A 24,151-nucleotide genomic window follows, 5' to 3' on the forward strand; every position below is an offset into this window, starting at 1 on the left:
GGTTAATAACATGACCTTTTTGTATATCACATAACTTAAATATTGTAGTATACCAAAGCAAGATAGAGGTTTACCTGTATCTGTGTTAGAAATGAGGTCAAATTCTAGTACCCAGCAGTATTCACTAACACTGCATGTTCCCACAGCTGAAGTAAACAATTTTTCACATGTAATACAACTGTTTCACCTGAAGTCAGAAAAGTTTGTACATCAACACTGCACTGCTGTAGAAAGAAAATCTACACGCTAAAGATTTCTGAAATAACACTTAAATGATTCTCGTATTCTGACTTCATGCAAAACTGGCATCATACTAACACTGATGTTTACACGAGCAATGATATACAATGACATATTGATGCAGCACAAGCATGAAAATATTCATGCACCTGGTGACAATAATTACCTGACATTGGCAGATGACACACCCACACCTCTCACATTAATTGTATAAAACAACTTTAAATCAATTAAATATATTCTATAATTATTAAAGACATATTTTTTTCTTTCTTTCTTTCTTTCTTTTTATCATGTATACAGAGTGGTTAATAGATCTTAAGCTTACCACATTGCATTAGAGAGATGACATCATGAATAACTAATAATCATGTCATCTTCAACACAGTTTCCCTTTGGCATAGATTGGGGGTATGAAATCATGGATGACTTAGTTCATGGAAGATGTGATGGATACAATTTGAGTATTGATATAGAAAATAGAAGAAAATCCTTTCATCAATGTAATAGTCAGCATGACTAAATACCCCAAAATTCACTCTGACTCAATACAGGGATCAACCCTGAGTGAAGAAAAAAAGACCCCTCAGTTATGTCCCTGTGCACACAAGGACCATAACTGTACAGGCTCTGCCCAATTAACAGATGAAAAACTCTTACTTAACTTGATCTTTTAGTAAATAAAATTTGAAAAATCATTATTTGCATTTTAACAATGTCTAAAGTAACATTACATTTCAAAGATGGTGAACTAAAGCTATAAGAAAAATACTTTTCACTTCAAAATACATCCCTGAATCCAGTCATAGTTACAACTATTTCACAAGTGCATTAAAAATATAAACATATATGTAGTTAGGAATAGTATCCTGATACTATAACATATAAATGCATGATCCAACTTTGATAATTCCCATCTAGTACATATAACAATGTGGGCATCCTTCATTACTGTACCCTTGGACCATTTACATTGGTTCTGAGGCATGATATGCTTTCTTTCTATACAAATTAGGCTTTCATCACAATGGGAACTGTTCCTTAATATATTTTTATACTGCAATCTGCCTCTTTTCTTACCAGCCCTGTGCTGAGAAACTGTCAGCCACTACATAATAAAATGTTACAATTTTTTGCTTGTATAAATACTTTCCCTCATAACAACACAATGATTAAGGTCACACAAGATCCTGAACACATTCTAACTCCAAAATGAAATACCAATATGCATATGTAATGATATAAATCAAAATTCATATTCCATTTAAATATGTTAACATGTTGATTTTTTTCCCACTTTATTTGACCTGAAGTAGGGCATGATATACAAGCTATGCAAAATTTACTTTCACTGAAGGACACAGCCTTTTTCCTCTGGCTGAACGATTCTGCATCACTATCATTACACTTAAAGTGTCAAAAACAGTAAGCACCAAAGAAAACTGAAGCATAATAAATGGAGATTTACAGTTTTATTATCTACAAGATTGTCATAATTTTGCTGCTTCAGGTTCAGAACTTGAGGTACTTCAATTCTGGCTTCATTACCACTGATACAAAAAATGATACTAAAATAATAAATGCAATGACCAGTCCCCACAGATCAAGAAAGTATGTTTATCTAAAAATAAACAATAATTTGCAACTTATAACAAAAGCACTAATATTTTTAAATGTATGCAGTTTCTTTTGGCGCTCATGACTTATGATAAACTCATAAGTCACTCTTCATAGATCATCGGCTCAGGAAAAGCACAATCTAGAGCTTGGCAGTTACTGGAGTAGGAGGTGGAACTAGGACTGCATGGATGACACTGACATCATCACAGCTTTTGTCTTAATTAATATAATGTATTTTCAACAAGTGGAACCTTAGTTCACATCTTGGAACTCTACATCTATCTGAAGTCTGTATGTACTCTCTAAACAGAACTCTTGAATGAATCTAATTATTTGGAATGCAAAAAACTTCTTGCCCTAATATAGTATAAAAATTAAGCTGACAATATGTACTTCAAAAAATACACAAAAACTAATATCCATGTGAAAAGATACTAAGAGCTCAGTATTTAGTTCCAGTGAGATTTTTCAATCAATAATACTAGACAACAGTTTCTGCCACATAACATCAGCAAAGTGCTTTATAAGCAATTGAACATCAATAATTCAAAAGCAATTAACTACGACATTCCAACAGCAGATGAACAACATCCTAATCAAAAATTTCACAACAAACACTTCTTAGTAGCAATTACTGGCAGTTCAAGAGGAGCACAGATTACATCACTAAGAACAAATACTACAAGTGCTCCTGAAGTTGTTATAAATTTTTGAAGAAAAGTTTTCTATTAAAGACTCTTAACACCTTAGCTTCATATAATGAAGTCTGACAGCCACATGAAAACATTTAAGTTAACTTCTAAAAGACTGAAACCAGTAACTAGATTAAGAATTTATTTTTTTCTCAATTCTGACACTTTTTGGCTATTGAACAAAATGTTTCATATACACATTTTCTCATCAAGCCTTTTCCAACACAGTTTGCAAGCCAATTTTCCCCAGTTAAAAACACAACTTGTCTTCATATATTGCCCAAATGACCAAAAAGGTGAGGCACTTGTCCAATTTTCTTCAAACAGGAATCTTGCCATAGTGTTCAGGTCACACAACATGCCTGCTGTGAACTCTGTAGCATGAAGATTTTTCACTGACTGAGAAACCAGTCATAATCTTCATGCATTATCTTGATGTTGCCTGAACCCCTGGCAAACAGGCAGCCTTAGTTTCCTACTTAAGAGTCTTCAACTATAAAATGCCTGTTCATTTTATATTCCACTCTTCATCAAATGTCAGTACATCACCTTCAGTTTTGTTGCATGGGTGTTTCAGCAGCAAGACGCTGCTTGAATAAAACAGTTTCTTCAAAGATTAGTTCCTTAAGCTTCTCTTTTGGAAGATCATCTAACTCCATTTCAAACTTGAAAGGTTCTTCAGCAACAGGCTGGAATATGAAATAAATATACATAAAATGTTCATATTTACTATGTGATATTTCATTTCTAAATTTTCATCCTACTAATCACTCCTCTTAGGTTAGTTAATAATGTTCATATCATACAAAGTATTTCAGAGGTTTCTCAGATACATTATTTTAATTTGATCTCTATCTAGGTAACATATGAAAAATAATTTTGACCAGTCAAGTGAATGCATGGTCTTGTTGTATAAAGATAAGTGTACTAGGCAAGAATCTGCTGATTTTATCAGTACAAGTCCATCAACCACTATGCATAACACACACATAAAATTACCTCATCAGCAGGGTCATAATATTGTTCCAGGTATGGATGAGCAAGTGCATCCTCCACTGTGATGCGTTTATGGGGATTGAAGGTCAACATCTTATCTAACAGGTCCAGAGCTTTGGCATCAGCATTTGAATACAGTTTTGTCCATGGAACTTTTGGTTTGTATGGGAGAGATTGTAGATAACTTCTGGCCTGTAAATGCATTGCATATATCACAAATAAGTTATACAATGCCATACATTACAAAATTACATCAGAGAGCTGACTTATCACCTCATTATCTAATCATGCAAACATCAATCCATGTGTCTGGGATATAGCTACTTGTAAACAGTGTTTTTCATATAACAACCTAAAAATAAGATATGACATTTTTATTAGATACATTCTTTACTTGCCAAGACAGAGATTATTCCAGGATATAATATATTGTGTTGTTTAATATTAGCTTAGTTGCCAAAGTACCTTTTCATTTATGATACAGTCTAGATCCTCTTGACATGGGGAACCCAAGATACCCAGGATGTGGGTTCAGTTGATCCAAGTAATGCTTCCCAGGGAACAAGGGACGGTTAGACAGCATCTCAGCAAGAATGCAGCCCACAGACCAAATATCAATGGATTTTGTGTAGCCCTGTAATAAAAGTACATTTTAGAAATAATCTAAACTATAATTTGCAATAAATAGTTCAAGAGTTTATTATTATCCTCATTTTGAAAGGTTCCATACATAACTGTATATATCTGCCTTGTTCACTTAACTGTGGGTTGCCAAGGTGAATGGTCTCTAGCAGCTTCCCTGCACATAAGATCTTTGAAGCTCCACTAGATCACTTTATTTCAAGTTTTCTGTAGTAAACCTCTATAATCTCTCAAAACCCCCAAATGATCTCAGTCCATCTGTTACTATCACTAGACTTACACACTTAACTCCCATTCTCTCCCTCACTTTATCATTTGTGATCTCTTGCCTACTCTTCAGAGATACACTACACATCATTAGTATATCATGCTGAGCCTACCATGCCTTAAATACACTCAGGACACTTACTTATTTTATCATAGTGTCAAATATTCCATGAAACTTAGAAACAATTGTACTGAGTGATAAAAGCAGAATGGCTGCCTGGGTCTTGATATTGAAAAAGTTTATCTTATGCTGAATCCTGAGGAAAACTATCTGGTAACTCGATTCAGAGACGTGCAAGGGTTATCGCTGATATGAAGTATACTAATTAATGAATGCTTAGTAAGAGAGAGCAAGGGAAACAATACATCTGCAGGCTCCCTACTAGGAGATTTGTCTGTTGTCACTTACCCATTATGTTTCAAATGTTTTTGAAGTTACAGTAAAGTAAGAAAGATATATTTCTGACATTTTAATAGTGACATAATTTATGATTCTAATCCAAGATTCAGGATACCTCAACCTTTAGTACTATAGAATTCTATGATTTTCACATTAGAAAATAATAATTAGTACTATCATCTATATATGAAGCAAAGAGAGAGAGAGAGAGAGAGAGAGAGAGAGAGAGAGAGAGAGAGAGAGAGAGAGAGAGAGAGAGAGAGAGAGAGAGAGAGAGAGAGAGAGAGGAGAGAGAGAAGATGAGAGAGAGAGAGAGAGAGAGAGAGAGAGAGAGAGAGAGAGAGAGAGAGAGAGGAGAGAGAGAGAGAGAGAGCTATACAAGGTAATCCCAAGTCATTGCTACTTCATCAAAATCCTAAACAAAAAAAAAGTCACAGCTTAAAAATTATCTTACCTTTGAGTTGAGCATGATTTCAGGAGCACGATACCAGCGAGTGGCAACATACTCAGTCCAAAAAACCAGTGTGATCGTGTTCTGGATCTGCAACTCGCGCCAACCCAAAGTCACATATCTGAAAATTGGAATAGCCTTTCAGAAAATACAGCAACAGGGCAGATTCATGAATTCCTTTAAAGATATTTCTCTGCAATATGCTGTGCATTCTTAACACAAAGATAAAGAGTCTTGTTTTTCAAAACTCTTAAGTAAAAGTTTCACTGTGCAAAGGTGAATGAAAAGAATAATGATCAGCCTAGCACTGAGAGACAAGATTTAAACACAATGGATTGAGGGAGTAGACCAAGGTTAAGAATAAAAGGAAAAAGTGAACATAAACAAGTTATGTCAACAGATAATAGATGCATATTCAAGAGTAACAGGACAGCAACCTAGAAATGGCAGGGCAGAGACAAAACTAGAGGGAGAGATAATACAATTTGATGAGATGGCCTGGAATGAACTGGCAGCCAACAGAGATGTACAGAGAAGGTCAAATGGTCTTAATCCTGCAGTAAAACCATACATGATGATGATGATGATGATGATGATGATTACTATAATACTCTTCAGACTTTTCAACAACCAAATGAATTTTTGTGACTGTTATGTTCATGTTATCAGTAGTCACCAGGGTTGCTCTTGCCAACTCCCACCCTAAAATTATCCACACAAACCAAAGCTGAGAGTTAACTGGCTGTCTATGTGTGTGTTCATTTTAAGTCATCTAAGGGAAGCGTAAACATAGGTTTAACCCCTAAAAGATCAGTAGTAATGATTTTCATCCCACTAGGACTGGCCCTCTAGCGTTACACATGGAAAATAGCCTCTACAGGGAGATCCTGTTATACCAACATCTGTTATATGAGAAACCAATGACATGAGATGCGTAAATTAGGGACTACAGTGGAACCTCGGTTCTCAAACTTAATTCGTTCCTGAATGCCATTTGAAATCCAAAATGTTTAAAAACCAAAACAATTTTCCAAATAGGAATCAATGTAAAATGGATTAATCTGTTCCCAGACACCATTCTACCCTGTCTTAGCAGCTTATAACAGATACTACCCACTTACTGCCAAAATGAAGATGATCATAACACTTAGACATTTTGCTGCTGGGAAAAGCTATTGGAAAAATGCATTGTACAGTAGTGATGGTATTGGGGGATCATCGAGACAGCCACAGGTGGCTCAGGATAACTCCTCAGTGCTGAAAACTATTTGTTTATGCAGAGGCTCTTTAAGGGGATCACATTTACCTTATTTCAAAGATTGAATTACTGTCTTATACTCAGTGTCTCTCCTCCAAATATATAAAAATGAAGTAAATATCTATAGAAACTATAAATTAGTAATAAACAGCAGGTTTTGCTATGTCTTTTAATATCTGAAATCAAGTAACTTTGTTCTAGAACTGAATTATGGTATGGCAACAGAAGCAATATTGAGTTCAAAACTTTGTTCAAAAACTGATTTGTTCGAAATTGAAGATGTTTGGCAACTGAGGTTCCACTGTATTTTCCTTATACGAGTGCAAAAATCCAATGATACAGGCTTCAGCTTGAAGTGAGAAAAATTACAAAGCTTAAAATGTGTGTCCTCCTGCAATCTCCCACTAACACATCTGCGCTGTATGGTGATATATGTTGATTCAGATGCGCAGAGATGAGGTTTGTGAATGCTAGAAGAGAACTGTGCACTCCTCCCTTGTCTCCTACCAACCATGCATTCTCCTGCCAGTCCTCTTTTAAACTGAACGAGGTATCTCTCAGACTCCCACCCTTACGGCTTTACTGCACATTATTATACCCGTATTTTTATCATATTTACAATACAATACAAGTACAGTGTACAGTGCTTTATGTGACTGATTGGTGCTTGGATGTGTTACAGTGTTACTGCTGGCATGATCTTTCATTTACAGTCTTTGGTGTGGTGTTGTATGTGTGACTAACCTCTCAGGTGCTAACTATGTATCCCAAGTGGCCAACAAGTTCCAGTGCAAGTCCTACCAGTAAAGCTAAGTGAGTCAATAACACTCACAAAGAAGGTAGGAATTGTTAAGAGGCACAAGAGTGGTGAGTGAGTTATCCTCCATAACACATTAACAATGCATTGTTGAATATTATGACATTTTACATGTTTAATTAACATGTAATCATGTTCTTTGTATGTTATTTTCTCATTCAGGTTGCTCTATCAACAGTTCTGCAATATTGACACATTTGTTGCATTTGGTATCATATGTTTTAGCTTGAAAACTTGCCTTTGACAAGGGTCATGGAACCGAATCCCTTTTTTGCCGTTAGTTGTTTCATTATATGAGAATTCACTATACAAGCAATTCAAACAGAACCTAACTGCTTGTGTCATCTGGACTTCCCTGTATTCACACACCTTAAACTTTACCTGCACTGGAAGACTGAACAAAGTAGACTCTGTAATCATCATTGTCTTCCTCTTTCTAACAATGCTCCAGATGTCTGTATATGCAGTGGTTATGGAAACACTGCCAGTTACAAAGGAGAGACTTTTGGAGGGAACAAGTCACTCACCTGACTGGATATGGCTAGCACCTAATGAAAACTGGTGCCCTGAGCTCTATTCACCAGTGACAGAACAGTGGGGTTGGGGGCATGGTGGAGCACATGCCCCACCTATTTCAGCATTGTATTCCTCCCCTCTGGGTGTCCCACATTTAAGGGCAGTGTCCCCCCTCACACTTTGAATAACTAAACAAACTGGTAACATACTGATGAAAAAATTTGTGTTAAAAAATTAATATGCATGAATTGATTTATAATACCATTATGCAACAAAAGTGGATACGTTAATGGACATTTAACTAACACCTATTTATTATAAGAATAATATACACATAGCTTGGTTGTTATTTAATTATAATCCAAAGCTGAAACTCCAATACAATCTTTCATATAATGTGGTTCTTATATGGTCATCAATATAAGGTATGATTTGGTATAACAGATATATTACCAATGCTCAGTAAGTTAGAAGCTTCTAATTTAGCATCATGGCTATAATGAACAATAGATCCTATGCATGTGCATGAGTAGTGGGTACTGGACTTGGTTAAGTGGGATTCTGGGTATGTTTTTGGACAAAAACATGCTATGACAAGAATATGAGTTTGTGAATGATGAGTTAAATGAGCGTACAACTCACCAAAATGAAAGTGTACTGTAGGTAGTGGGCTACTGTTTGATTGTCATAATGATAGAAAATTCTCCCACTATGTCATATGCTAACTGATTTTATAGATCACAGACCTCCCATTGTCATTAAATAAAAAATAAAGGTTTGTTCTGTCGTAAATACATTTCTTTCCTTTAACCCAAACAGTGATTAGATTTTATCTGTTTCTTCTGGTATTCTGGCACTTCAAGACAAGTGTTACCTGTTACTTTGTTCTTGCAATTATGCAATCTATCCAGTCAGATATGAGAATTATCTGGCCAGATTGGAAGTGCAGAATCCTTGTTAAACTATCATCAGTATCATGAAAACACTCTTGGAAATTCCCAATGACTTCCACTACACAGAGCATCTTAGAAACTGTCGAGGTGAGATGCAAATCATGGACACATTTCATTGAATTCAAGTTTGCACTAAAGGCAATTTATTCCATTCACTGTTTTCTAGGACTATCAGTTTTTAAGACAATACAATTTCATAAAGAACACTATTACTGGCATGCAGTCTCCAGCACTAATTGAAGTGGATAAACAATCCCCCAATATACACACTGCTACTCAGATATACTCGTACACCAAAAAGATGCCAATCATTTCAAGTAATATGCTTTCTAATCTTAAATTTCACACAATAAGGATGCATTTTTCTGCAGTAAATATGGTGACCTTTATTTACTTTGAATTACTTCAACACTGTGAGGCTTTTGTTAAAATACATAGCATTGAATTCTCAACATGCTCAGCCAATGAGATTCTACAAATACAAGATTGGGCAGCCCATGAGTTTGCACACACCAAGTACATGAAAAATAATCAAAATAAATAAATAAACAAATAAAATAACATATTTGCCAGCACATAAGATGCTATTTTTTTCTTGGAGAGAGAGAAAAAAAAAAAAAAAAAAAAAAAAAAAAAAAAAAAAAGTCTAATAATTACCATGCGTCTAATGCAGTCATTGGACAGACGCCAATAGTATAAGCATGGAGTTGAAGCAGTAGTACACTACACAAAAATATTGTTACATACTACTAATAAAATTCTCTCTCTCTCTCTCTCTCTCACACACACACACACACACAGAGAGAGAGAGAGAGAGAGAGAGAGAGAGAGAGAGAGAGAGAGAGAGAGAGAGAGAGAGAGAGAGAGAGAGAGAGAGAGAGAGAGAGAGAGAGAGAGAGAGAGAGAGAGAGAGAGAGAGAGAGAGAGAGAGAGAGAGAGAGAGAGAGAGAGAGAGAAATAAGTAGAAATGACATTTTCCTTTTGGTAGACATCTTGGAGGTAATATTATGAAAAATTTCCAAAATGAAAGACAAACACAGGAGGAAGCAGGGTTGGACTTTTATTGTTTTTTTGGGGGTTTTATTAATCTTTGTTTATTCTTCATACTCATATGTAAATCAGGTTAAGTAAGCAATTAAGAAGTAATCTAGAGTGAAACAAAAGGTATAAAGTTTTTTTTTTCATATATTAGGGGCACTGACCAAGGAAAAAAAAAGCCCACTGAGGTGCTGATCCCCAAACAGCCAAAAGTGGTCATCAAAAATTACAGGATAAGTGTCTTGAAACCTCTCTCTTGAAAGAGTTCAAGTCACAGAACAGAGAGAATACAAAAACAGGAAGGAAAATCCAGAGTTTACCAGAGAAAGGGATGAATGATTGAGAATAATGATTCACTCTTGCATTAGAGAGGTGGACAGAATAGAGGTGAGAGAAAGAAGGAAGTGTTGTGCAGCACGGCTGCGGGAGGACAGGAGGCACGTAGTTAGCAAGTTCAGAAGAGCAGTTAGCATGAAAATAGCAGCAGAAGATAGCAAGGGATGCAACATTGCAGTGATGAGAAAGAGGTTGAAGACAGTCAGTTACTTAGAGGAGAGGAGTTGATAAGATGAAATGCTTTTGATTCCACCCTATCTAAAAGAGCAGTGTGAATGGAACCCCCATACATGTGAAGCATACTCCATACATGGACAGATAAGGCCCCTGTACAGAATTAGCAGTTTGGGAGGGTAAGGAAAACTGGCGGAAGCAACTCAGAACACCTAACTTCATAGAAACTGCTTTAGCTTGAGATGAGATTTGAAGTTTCCAGTTTAGATTATAAGTAAAGGATAGACAGAGGATGTTCAGTGTAGAAGAGGAGGAACAGTTGAGTGTCACTGAAGAAGAGGGAATAGATGTCTGGATGGTTGTGTCGAGTTGATATATGAAGGAATTGAGTTTTTGAGGTTGTGAACAATACTAAGTTTACTCCGCCCCAAATCAGAAATTTTAGAGAGATCAGATGTCAGGCGTTCTGTGGCTTCCCTGTGAGAACTGTTTACTTCCTGAAGTGTTGGATGTCTACAAAAAGGCGTGGAAAAGTGCAGGATGGTATCATCAGTACAGGAGTGAATAGGATGAGGATTGGTTTAGATCACTGATGAATAAGAGGAAGAGAGTAGGTGACAAGAAAGAACCCTGAATACTGATAATTGATTTAGAAAAAGAACAGTGACTGTCTACCACAGCAGTAATATAATGGTCATAAAGAAAACTTTAGATGAAGTTACAGAGAGGATAGAAGCTATAGGAGGGTAGTTTGAAAATCAAAGCTTTGTGCCAGACTCCATAAAAAGCTTTTGAAATGTTTAAGTCAACAGCAAAAGTTTCACTAAAATCCCCAACAGAGGATGACCAAGACTCGGTAAGGAAAGCCAGATCACCAACCAATAGATCAGTCTTGATGGAACCCCACACTGGTGATCAGATAGAAGATTGTAAAGTGATGGATGTTTAAGAATCTTCCTGTTGAGGACAGATTCAAAACTTTAGACAGGAATGAAATTAATTTGAGGGATTAGAATGGTCACCCTTTTTAAGAACAGGATGAATGTAGGCAAACTTCAAGCAAGAAGGAAATGTAGATGTTAACTGTTAGAGTTGAAAGAGTTTGGCTAGGCAAGGTACAAGCACTGAGGCACAGTTTCAGAGAACAATAGGAGGCACCCCATCAGATCCATAAGCCTTCCGAGGATTTAGGCCAGCAAAGGCATGGAAAACATCACTGCGAAGGATTTTAATGGATAGCATGAAGTAGTTGGAGGGTGGAGGGGAAAGAGGAATAAGCCCTGAATCAACCAAGGCAGAGTTTTTAATAAAGGTTTGAGGAAAGAGTTCAGCTTTAGAAATAGATGAGATGGGAGTGGTGCCATCAAGTTGAAATAAAGTGGGCAAAGATGAAAAAGCAAAGTTATTGGAGATGTTTTTGGCTAGGTGCCAGAAGTCATGAGGGGAGTTAGATCTTGAAAGATTTTGACTTTCTATTGATGAAAAACAGACACTTGTTTAGGTCATGCTGATATAAGTTGATCCAGTTGGACAAAGCCTGTGTTAATTTGTACTATATAGGAAATGAATGAGTCAAGTTTGACTACTTTTACATTTCTTATGCATATGTGCATATATAGACCTTATTTATCAATATGATATAGGACTAAATTTTTATATATAAAATAAAAAAAAATAAAAAAAAACACTTAGGCTGGGTTGTTTTTTTCTTTTATTTATTTATTTATTTTTTTCTTTTGGGGTGGGTTTCTTTAATGCCAATCCTGGGAGGAAGTGTGTTGTGCTGGGAGCTTTGTGCAGGCATGGGAATTTTGTAAGCCTCTCCACCTCTTAGCCTCCCAGCCTTCTGACAGTGCCAGGAGCTGGCCCAAAACTGTCATACAAAGTAGTCATAAATGTGGTCAGTCGAAAGTCACATAGGTCATAAGTTGATGACCACCTGTGTATATATATATATATATATATATATATATATATATATATATATATATATATATATATATATATATATATATATATATATATATATATATATATATATATATATATATATATATATATATATATATATATATATATATATATATATATATATATATATATATATATATATATATATATATATATATATATATATATATATATATATATATATATATATATATATATATATATATATATATATATACACACAGGTGGTCATCAACTTATGACCTATGTGACTTTCGACTGACCACATTTATATATATATATATATATATATATATATATATATATATATATATATATATATATATATATATATATATATATATATATATATATATATATATATATATATATATACACACACACACACACATACACACACACACACACACACACACACACACACACACACACACACATACACACACACACACACACACATAGATAGAAAGATAGATAAATACACATTTACAGGTAGGCTGGGATTGAAAAATTGTTAGGCAAAATTTGTTTCACAATACCTCAGCTTTCATGAATTAATTCCATTCAAACTTGTAATAAAAATTTGTTGAAGAGAAGTGTATTAGAACAGCCTACATTAAATGATATACCTTTGCTTTTCTGAAGAAAAGTTACATATTTTCATTATACAATTCCTTTGGTAGGCTTTTATTTTATCTATTTTTTACCAACATAACCCCTACCTACCCAAATCAGGCTTTAAAGAGCACTAAGACAATCTTTTGCTGTAATATTACAATACTGTGGAAGAAAAAAATAATGGGATAAGCAAAGATTAAAAGAGAGAGAGAGAGAGAGAGAGAGAGAGAGAGAGAGAGAGAGAGAGAGAGAGAGAGAGAGAGAGAGAGAGAGAGAGAGAGAGAGAGAGAGAGAGAGAGAGAGAGAGAGAGAGAGAGAGAGAGGACCATTCTTCAGATATAACATTATGCTGACCATTAATTAATCTACAATTTTGAATAGGTTTATTTTTACCCATAGCAGGTATAATCCTGCTTAACTCTGGCAATTTTTAGGATGTGAGATCTTAATTTAAGAGGTAGAGTAATTATTATATAATTGCCACCAAAAAATATGTTAATATATATATTTTCATCTTTCCATGCCCTTTCTGTATCAATGAATAAGTATTTTATATACAGGTTTCAGTCAGCCATAACTAAGTCACTCATAAGTATGAAAGAGAATATGAAAACCCATAGTCCTCTAGAAAGAAAATTATGAATTTTTCATAGCCATGAGTACAATTATTGTGGATACTATTTATGACTTTTTATAAGTACCATCCCAGTTCTTTAGTATCTAACTTCACTCTGCCTTCACACGCCACGTCAAGTGTCGCACTGTCATGATGGTTGTGGTGAGTGACATGTTGCTATAAACGACTCTGTTTTCAATATGTGGAGCTTTATCTGCATTCTGATTACACTATCATGTTCACAAGAGTTTCTCCTACTTAATGTAATAATATATTTCAGCATTCAATGATTAACTGTTGACAACAGCAAGCATAAGTAAAACATGTTATAAACATTTTTCACATCTTCACAGTTCAACTTGTCATAATACCATTTTCTTTTTTTGTTTTGTCAATTTTTTACAATACAACTTGATTCTACAGTCACTGCTGAGTCTGATGGTGTCAACCAAAACTAGATATCCTATATATAAAGTGAGTTATGGCACACAATATAGAAACATTTCTCACTTAAGCATGCAAAATGTGGCTTGATGTGTTAGCAAGACGGTGGTACAGCCAATCAGCTGCGAGTTTACAAACCTGCCTAGGCACCAGAAATCTAGCTTAAGTGAAACTACATTAGCTTGCAGGCAGTGTTACCAATGACTGAACTACAAAAATTGAGAGTAGCTAAATTTAGTGTAAAAATAGCAAAGTGGCTATAACTGCCTCTGGTAAACAGCTTCCAGTCTTTTCGGGACATTATAATACCAATGTGCTTACAGCAGTATTCTTCTGAAGATAGTAACAAGAGGTCACACACATCAATGTCCAGACTGGTGTCAGTCACATCTGTCTTTCGATTTCCATACATATGGGATGAGGCAAAGGTGTGTCATGTTCTTTCAAAAACAATCACCCCCACAGTTTGCCAGCTTCATCAGAACCATTCCCAAACCACTAACCTGACTATCTTTTTTAGCCCAACCAATCCCTACATCTTTACAGCATCCTCTGACAAACAAATAAAAAATAATTGAAGAAATAATTTCAACCTTCATCTTCATGATCTCCATAATACAAAACTTGTATATTTTCATCAGCACAAGTTCTGCTGATAATGAGTGTCTAATTCATAAATAAGGCTCTTATTCAAGAGTACCCCAATCTAAGACAAACAGAAGGTCTGTAAAGGAGAATAAACCCTAAATGAATCAAATAAAACTTACCTTCAAGTCACAAGTAGTGTTTAAAAGAAGGTTTGATGGCTTCAAATCCCGGTGCAGAACATTTGCTGAATGGATATATTTCAGACCTCGTAGAATTTGGTACAGGAAATAACATATGTGGTCATTACTCAGTTTCTGAAAGGAGGCATAAATTATTTGATTATGAGATAAATGATGTGAAACATATTACTCATATAATTTGTTGCTCTTTACTCATCATCATCCACTTGTCTACATGCTATATATACACTCATGTTCTTCCTAATCTCATAATCCCCAACACATTCTTTTAGTGGCATGGTTAAAAGTATCCCAGAACCACTCATTGTGCAATTTGAGTCATAAACCATCAGTTCCTCAATAGCAAGATGAAAGAACATATCAGAAGTGTTCAGCGTGGAAAACTTGTACATCAATGTGTATTTTCTTGTAAGCTTGACCACAGCACATCTGTGCTCAGTATGTCAGGAACTATTTCGAGGGGGTAACACTTGAAAACCACATGATTGGTTCCCTAGATTTTTTCCTTAGGTTCTTGGCCTATAGTGTCAGCAGGCAATTCTACTGGAAATCTCTGAAGGCTTCAAAAATTGGTTTCTTATAACTGCGGCAACGCAGGTGGTCGCTCCCTGCCCACAGTGGTACAAGTAGGTCTTTAGTGATGCCCTTACAGAGGCTCATCCCACCCTCCAGAGCTCCTCAGTGCAGTTGTTGTCAAAGACAAGGTTGATAGGAAGCATGTGGGTGTTCTACAGCCACTTAGTGAAAGATTCAAGAATGGCTAGTTTCTGGCAGGACTCAAATGCAGATCCCTGAGATCACCAAGTCCTAAAGCTGACCACTAGGCCACTGCTTCCCATACATACAATGTGACTAAATTCAAACATGATTGTTGATAAAATAATTAATGATTCTGGCACTCAGACAGGTCTGGCCATGGACTACTCACATAACTTTATCACTATAACTAATGTCCAACAAGAGAATTGCAATCTGCAATTTATGAGGATTACAATAAATGAGTGAATTATCTTCAAGTATTATTACTGTTTTCACATTCCCAAACCAATTAACAAGTAAAATGTAGCAAAACCCAGGTTTCCCTAGACAGGTAATAATTACAACTTGGCATATCATAAGATTCAAAGTCCTGATTATCTGGACAGCTAAGATACCTTAATGTTATTTTAACCACAAGGTGAAAAAAATTAAATTACATACATACCTGAGATTTGAGAAGTTTGTACAAATCAGTTTCCATTAGACACTGTACAATGTAAACATCTTTCATGCTTTCTATCGTTTGAGCCCGTATTATGTCTCTGATATCTATAACCTGGAAGAAAACACAAATTATCGCTTGCATAATAAAGTGCAAAGATATTTGTATCTAAAATTCATTACAGTAAAATTAAATTTAACTGAACACTACCTGAAGACAAATATCTATATCATTTCACTGCATTTCATCAGTACACTAAAATGATAAAATGGGCAACACCTAAGGAATAATAATGCACACTGGTAAGTGGATGATTTGTCCCCTGGCAGGGCTCCTTGAGCCAGCAGCAGCTAATCTCATCTACTTCCTACTCCATTACACACACACACCTCAAAAATACATATGTGGAAGATTTATCTACCTATACTTCAGTGGAGGGGTGTAATATGGAAGTGAACAGCATGGTGCCAGAGCAACACAAGTGCCATGAATTTTATTTATCTTATTTACTTATTTATTTATATATTTTTGTGTGTGTGTGTTTAAAAGGGGCCCTAGCCAAGGACAACAAAAATTTAGGGAAAAAAAAAAGTAAAAAAGTAAAAAGAAAAAGGCCCACTGAGGTGCCAGTACCTCAACAGAGGTCAGAAATCTTACTTGTGCATTGCCTCAGGAGAAATTATATATTTCTTAGCCAATTTCAATAATTATAGTCAATAGTACATGAATGAAAATAAACACAGCATCAGCCTGCTTAGTCATCATATTAAAATTCATAAAGACAAAGTTGCTACACATCAGAGGTTCATTCAATATCAAGGGATGGTTTTTGTAGTGTAACTCAAAGCCAACCTTAAAGTGTTCCTTTAAATTCTTAAGAGAAAGAAAAAAGTCAATGAATCTTGTGCTAAGGAACCTCTCATAAGCAGCTGGATATAGTGTACAATAAACCATGATGCAACACTTACATTTTCATGTTTGAATCTAGTTAGGATTTTGATCTCTCGAAGGGTTCTCTGGCAATATGTCTGATGCTCAAAAGGGCGATATCTTTTTTATTGCCACCTTTGTTTTGGTAACTCTGTCACTAGCAGATCTGAAATCAATTAGAAGAAATGGCTCAGTAAAACAAGCTACTCAGCACTAACTCAAAGTGGCACACTTGAAATATATTTAGATAAATATGTAAGTCAATAACTCATGAAAATACATACATGAGCTTCACTATTACCATTTATACTATCTAATATTAAAGAAGCTTAATGTGAGTTATTCTGCTTTACCTTAACTACTCAATCTACAATGTCCTTCATTCTCACTATCAGAGAGAGAGAGAGAGAGAGAGAGAGAGAGAGAGAGGAGAGAGAGAGAGAGAGAGAGAGAGAGAGAGAGAGAGAGAGAGAGAGAGAGAGAGAGAGAGAGGAGAGAGAGAGAGAGAGAGACGAGAGTGAGAGAGAGAGAGAGAGAGAGAGCTGGGCAATTAGAGGATAAAATTACTATTTGACTTCTCAGGGAAAGGAACAATGTTAAGAATAAGCATACACAAAATAAAAAGTACAGGAGAAAAATGTTATGTATACAATGGCTCTTAACTTTTAATGGATGAAATAGAGAAACTTCCTGAATCACACAATATTCTGCAATATGAATACAAATGGATCACATTCAGTTTGGGGTCAACGCTAGAGAGGAACGACTATGACACTCTGGTTATGTGCAAAGAACTGAGGAATGTATGTGGGGAGGAGGGTGCTGAAGATAAGTAACCAGGCAGGAGGAAATGTAAAGACTGATTAAACTGATTAATTGATTGTTTTTATTTACTACCAATTTCACAATCATGTATCTAATAGCACAGTAATTATATGCTCAGCTCAATCTTCCAAAGACAATGTTTATGGATGCATCAAATCAAAGTGGGTATAACAGAAAGGTGACTAAAGATTGATGAAACTGGTTGATGGTTTATATCTACTGGCAATGTAACAATCATTCATGGATCTAATAGCACAGGTCTTCCAAAGAAAGGGTTTATGGATGCATTGAAAGACAAGCATGCAATGGGAGTGACAGACAACACACAAGCCAGAGTAAGGCAGATGGGTGATCCACTGTGGTGACCCTTAACAGGAATTGCCATTACTAGGATAAATCCAGTATTCAATGTCTATCCTATATTGGCCGGGGGTAAAAATAAGTGAGAGGAGGGAGAGGGAAAAAAAATAAAATAAATAAATAAATAAAAAAAAATCTGATGTAATGTGAGAATATGATGGTAGACTGAAGTAAATGCCATTAGCAGTCCTATTATATATAAAAGGGCACAAAATGTTATCAACAAATCTGATGGGACAATTCATAAGCCACATTAAGTATCCTGTCTTGCTTCAATAGTCATGTCATATTTGAAAGAACACTAAAAAACATGATCAGACCTGATAGGATACGTTATAAGTCATTTTAAAAAACTCATCTTGCTTTACCAAACATTAAAATACCTGTACCAAGTTCCACTAGATCTGGCCAGAATTTTTTGTGTAATTATCATGAATTTAACTAGCCTATAATCAAAGTTTTCTTGAGCAATTTTTTTTGCACTCCTTAATCACGTATGATTATATTGAACTAACCCCTCAAACATTCTAGCCTAACACTAACTCAGTAACTCTCATAACCTCTTCACATGGCATCTACTGAAGGTACAAAACACGAGTTTAGAGTCACCTATCGCAGTTTCTCAACAGAGTCACGCCAGTAACTGCAGTCTGCTTTTTCCCACATAGTGACATCTGGCAATTTTCCTCACTGGACAGATACACCATATTGCTTATTGGTTATTAATAAATAGCAAGAAGAGTCCAATTCTTTTCCTCATTCCAGGCGTTTACTCTAAACAGGGATCTTACCCTTATCTGTTCACATATATGCAAGTTCAACTCACACAGCCCACCTACACAGTATAGTCAAAAGCTTTTCATCTCATTGACTCCTCTCATGGAACAGATTATCTTGAATCACTCACTTATCACCAGTGTTATATCACTTTGTCTTGCATCCATACCCATCACAAACATCTGTTTTGAGTACAACGTGTGGAAGTTGTGCACATAATAGAATATTCAATGGGAAGAAGTATGTATATGTTCTTGAGTGTCTATTATTTACTTACTGTCTTGCATCCATACCCATCATAAACATCTGTTTTGAGTACAAATGTGGAAGTTATGCACACAATAGAATATTCAGTGGGAAGAAGTATGTGTATGTGTTTGAGTGTCTAAATATCTGTATATATATAAGTTTTCAATAACATTCATTGGTACCATCATAATTTCAGGTTTACTAGACTGCTCAATATACTCGTATATTTTGCATGTGTTCCAATAAGAGCCATGGCTCAGCAGAGAGAGAGAGAGAGAGAGAGAGAGAGAGAGAGAGAGAGAGAGAGAGAGAGAGAGAGAGAGAGAGAGAGAGAGAGAGAGAGAGAGAGAGAGAGAGAGAGAGAGAGAGAGAGAGAGAGAGAGAGAGAGAGAGAGAGAGAGAGAGAGAGAGAGAGAGAGAGAGAGAAATCTGTCTGCCTGCCTGTCTGTTTGTTTCTCTTTCTCTGGCAGTGTTGCAAGTGGCACACACTGTGCTTCTCCTTTAAAGCCTTCACCAAGCATCATTTCATGGAAGAAGCAGCACAGTCCTGTAACCCTCTCAAGGATACATGATCTACCTGTCTGGTGCAAACTCCCACATATTTCTCTCTCATTACACTCATTCACATGCTCTTTCCCTTTGCTAAATCCCATAAGCTCTTCAATTTTATCCTTTGTGTTGTTCTACACACTTTCAATCATAATTCAGCTATACGCCCTTCCCAGTACACTTACACTAATCCTTAATAGTTCTTACATCTTACTTTTAGGCATTCGTCTCCTCCAAGGCTACCAAAACGTGAAGCATCAAATCAACAATAAAATTTTCTTTCACATTTCTGGATTTCAATTCTAAGGTTATCTATGCCTAATTCTTCTCCAAAACAGATGTCTTTAGCTACTCCAATGATCTTTCTTCCATCATCAACCTATTGATTCCTATATCATCTAACCAATCTCTCTCTCATATTCTATGAAAACTGATTCTCCTTGATTTTCAATATTTATGTATCAATTCCTTAAAATAATGTTCCGTATTTACTTGACAGCTTCTTTGCCATTCATAATCCCCCAATTACTTTTATTTTCATCAATGTTTCATCTCATCTTCCTGTCCATCTTTCTTCATCCATCTCTAGTACAGTCTTCTGTTATCTTTAAAATGTACATTTCACTAGATTTCTTTTTCTTAATCTTCATCTATGAAACATACTTTTACTGTCTCCTATCAATTACCCCAAATTCTTTTCATACAATATATATATATATATATATATATATATATATATATATATATATATATATATATATATATATATATATATATATATATATATATATAAACTTTATTTTTTACATATTTATTATCATTATTTTTTATTTTCCCTTCAGCATTACTGCTTTGGACTATCCAGATCATTTTTTTCTTTTAAAGCCTTTTATCCCCATTGGTCCACCATGAATATTCCTTCTTTCTTAGTTCCATAACCTGCTCATAAACACCTGGCACCTCTTTAAATATTCAGAATATTTTTTCTTTAGTTCCACATGTTGAATTACTAGTTACTCTGATAATATTAATGTACTTACTCATCATTCAATTTTCATCTTGCTAATCTGGTCTTTCCTTCCTTAATCTACCTATCTTTTTCCTAAGTTTACATTTTAAGCACTTTCATTTTCATTACCTAGCTCTTTGACTGATGTGGCTTCTTGAGAATAAGGCATAGTACGAAACTGGCACAGCAGCAAACTAACATCAAAGACAGTAATAAAGGCTACACAGGATACACAGATCCAATTTCACTCACTACAGATAAAATCAACCATACATGAAGGTTTGATGTGTATTATAGGCATAATATAAGACAGGATCTAATCAAAGCACTAAGCATAAGTAATATAAGGAATATAAAAAGATAAAGGGTTTGGATCAATAGGGTTAGTAACCAGCAAAATAGGCAACAGATTCAAGCTTTACAGTTATATTAAAAAAATAATAATAATAAGTAATTAAACAAATAAATGAAAAAGGGAAAGAAATTTATTCCCAAAAAGAGTGGAAGATCATAGGAATAAGTCAGTTATCAGATTGTTGGTGCAGTTAACATGTAACTTTGAGCTTGAACAAATTTATAGAAAAGGACAAGGTGAGCATTGGTAATAATATGGTATGAATAGAATCCTAGAAGTAGGTCTAATAGTTTGTTGCAGCTTCCCTTACGTTTTTCTACAACCTCAACTTTCCATTACAGGAGCCAACCAAATATCCTACATATGATTTAGACTCCATAACCAGACTAGATAAGGGAAACAATTGTAACATGCCTAACTTCAGGAAACACCACTTGCTGTGTGAAAAATACCTAATATATCATGTACAAGGATGCTAAATAAAGGTCTGCCTGATATATCATGTACAAGGATGCTAAATAAAGGGCAATGTTTCAACTCCTTGAAATCCAACACATCAATAAGGAAAATAGTGCCACCACTCAACCTGCCAGATAGCAAGGCACTAACCCTGGGCACTGGACCACACCACCACACCCTGATCACACCATACACCAGCAGGGCAACATCAGTGTGTCACAATAACCAATCAGTGTATGATGAATAGTGAGTCAGACATTTACTCAAAATTTTCAAGGGGCACTAATATGACTATCTTTCAGCCTCATTTATTTACGTTAATAATAGCCTAATACCAGTGGCCAGTAATCCCCTGCCAAAGGGTAAGGCAGGTCAGTCCCCCTGCACTCCACCAGGACCAGACCATTGCGTCAACCGGGGCACCAGTGGCCGTGACGTCACCCCACCCAGGAGCGCCCAGCCTCCCTGGGGTCGTTGGGGGGCTGCCCCGCCATAACACATCCTCCAAGCCCTCCTCCAGTTGTCCCTCGCCTCATGGCAGTCAGTGGCAGTGATAAAGGCCAGGTATAAGCCGCCTCTGTGCCTTGCCTCACACTCTCCCAACGCTGATCAATAATCCACAAGCACAACAGGTCCATTGCTCCTCGCCTCCCAGCGTGCCCGAGCCGCAGCCACCTGATACTTACACCACCATGCCATAGGCGCCTTCTCCTATGTATGATAGGTTGAAGTACCGCGGCCCCACCTCGAAGTAATGACTCCTGACCGTTTCCCCCGTCTGTTGGTTGTTCCTCCGACATGACGCACACCGCCGCTCCACGTCCCGATATCAACTGGACGCTGTGTCACTTCACGCTGCCAACATGCAGGCTTCTGAAAACACCCAGACACTTGCCTCCCTTTCTTTTTCAATGCTAACCTTCCCACACTCTTCACTATATCTGTCGTATATAAAATCAACGAATATATATATACTGTCTGTGTGTGGTGTAAGTCCCAGGGCAAAATAGTGACAGTGAACAATAATGTTGGAACTATTGACGTTATACCCCCTTTACGGGAAGGGTTAATGATGTTTGGGATGTCATTAATCAAATATGGAGTAATGCACCATACAGTACTTGGAGGAAGGAAGTGCTTTGATAGCCAGCATGGCTGGTATGTGAAGCTCACAAATCGTGATGTTCAGTCAGATCTCCCTTTTGAAAGTTCCGCAGAATGACGTCGATTAGTCACAGTAACAATGTTTTTCTATGGATGCATTCAGAAGACTACTCTTTCGTTGTGGTATTACTGTCTGCTTCGGAAGATTTCCATGCCAAAACAAAAATTCATTTAGTCTATGACGGGGAAGGTGATTAGAGAACCATATTATGCTTATCGCTGCAGAGAGAGAGAGAGAGAGAGAGAGAGAGAGAGAGAGAGAGAGAGAGAGAGAGAGAGAGAGAGAAAATTTATTATTACTGCTTAGTGTAACATGAAATTGATCGCGGAATTCTTTGATTTTCTACGTCTACATAAAAGGTTACAAAAAGCGTGCATGATTATCTCAGACCGTGCAAATTATACTAATGCCTAGAAGCTGGTTTTAACGATTTTTCTGCAGCTCAAAAAAAAAAAAAAAAAAAAAAAAATTATATATATATATATATATATATATATATATATATATATATATATATATATATATATATATATATATATATAAATATATATATATATATATATATATATATATATATATATATATATATATATATATATATATATATATATATATATATATATATATATATATATATATATATATATATGATTGGATATCACAGTACATGTGATGGTATCCCTGTTGCATTGTACACGTTCTTTTAACTCTTTCAGTCCAGTGGCTGTCTTATAGGACTTTTAATTAGGGTAAGATTACATGATTTTACTAATTTTATGGGTGATGTCTTAAAATCAATGAATTGTGTGTTGTGTCTAGGAAAAAAATTCCGTCAAAAGTTGTAAACGTAGTTTCGTGTGATTTCAAGTTAAAATAGACTAATTTAATTTTAGAGAAGCACTCTGATTTTATGGCTAAAATCACATTCCATGGTTATTATTTAGGCTACTCTGTTATCACAAGAAACAAAGTTGATAAATAGGACCTGTATATTGTCTCGTTCCATAACAAAGTCTGCTTCCAAATACTTTTTATTCCTAGATTCTAATTCGGAAAATTTTAATGAGCTGCAGTGGAAGTTACTAGCGTTTTGAAGTGAAAGTTGTTGGAGCTTTTCAAGGGTATTTTCATTCTGGTGATAGTCAAAAGAATTCTTCATCAATAATAGGAAGAACCACCCATGAGAACTCGGCTGTTCATTTCTGAGGCTTTTGAAAATAGTCTATCATGAGAGGCCGTAGCGGTTTTACACACGGTGGAGTGGACGGAGGTCATCTTTAAGACTATGGCAAAGGATGAGAGTACGATGCAGACTCAATATCTCAAATGATAAGATTGCAGAGGCACAACTATTTCCTATTAGCGAGATGGAATTCAGGCACCGATGAATTATCACAGTCATTCTACCTACACATTTCTCTCACACTCTTCTAAA

The 24,151-nt window shown here is 35.7% G+C and overlaps 1 protein-coding gene across 1 annotated transcript; it reads right to left on the minus strand.

The window, feature by feature from the left end:
• Nucleotides 1-460: 460 nt before the first annotated feature.
• LOC135108514 (mitogen-activated protein kinase 1-like) lies at nucleotides 461-22,366 on the minus strand. The gene is given in 12 exon segments (XM_064019607.1): nucleotides 461-3,241; nucleotides 3,552-3,740; nucleotides 4,014-4,076; nucleotides 4,078-4,182; nucleotides 5,312-5,368; nucleotides 5,370-5,429; nucleotides 14,817-14,951; nucleotides 16,042-16,152; nucleotides 17,007-17,081; nucleotides 17,083-17,134; nucleotides 22,238-22,318; nucleotides 22,320-22,366. Coding segments are annotated over 12 exon segments (1,098 nt in total). The 5' UTR covers nucleotides 22,352-22,366; the 3' UTR covers nucleotides 461-3,103.
• Between the last annotated feature and the right edge of the window lie 1,785 nt (nucleotides 22,367-24,151).

This window comes from Scylla paramamosain, chromosome 17, assembly GCF_035594125.1.
Source record: "Scylla paramamosain isolate STU-SP2022 chromosome 17, ASM3559412v1, whole genome shotgun sequence".
Lineage (NCBI taxonomy): Eukaryota > Metazoa > Arthropoda > Malacostraca > Decapoda > Portunidae > Scylla > Scylla paramamosain.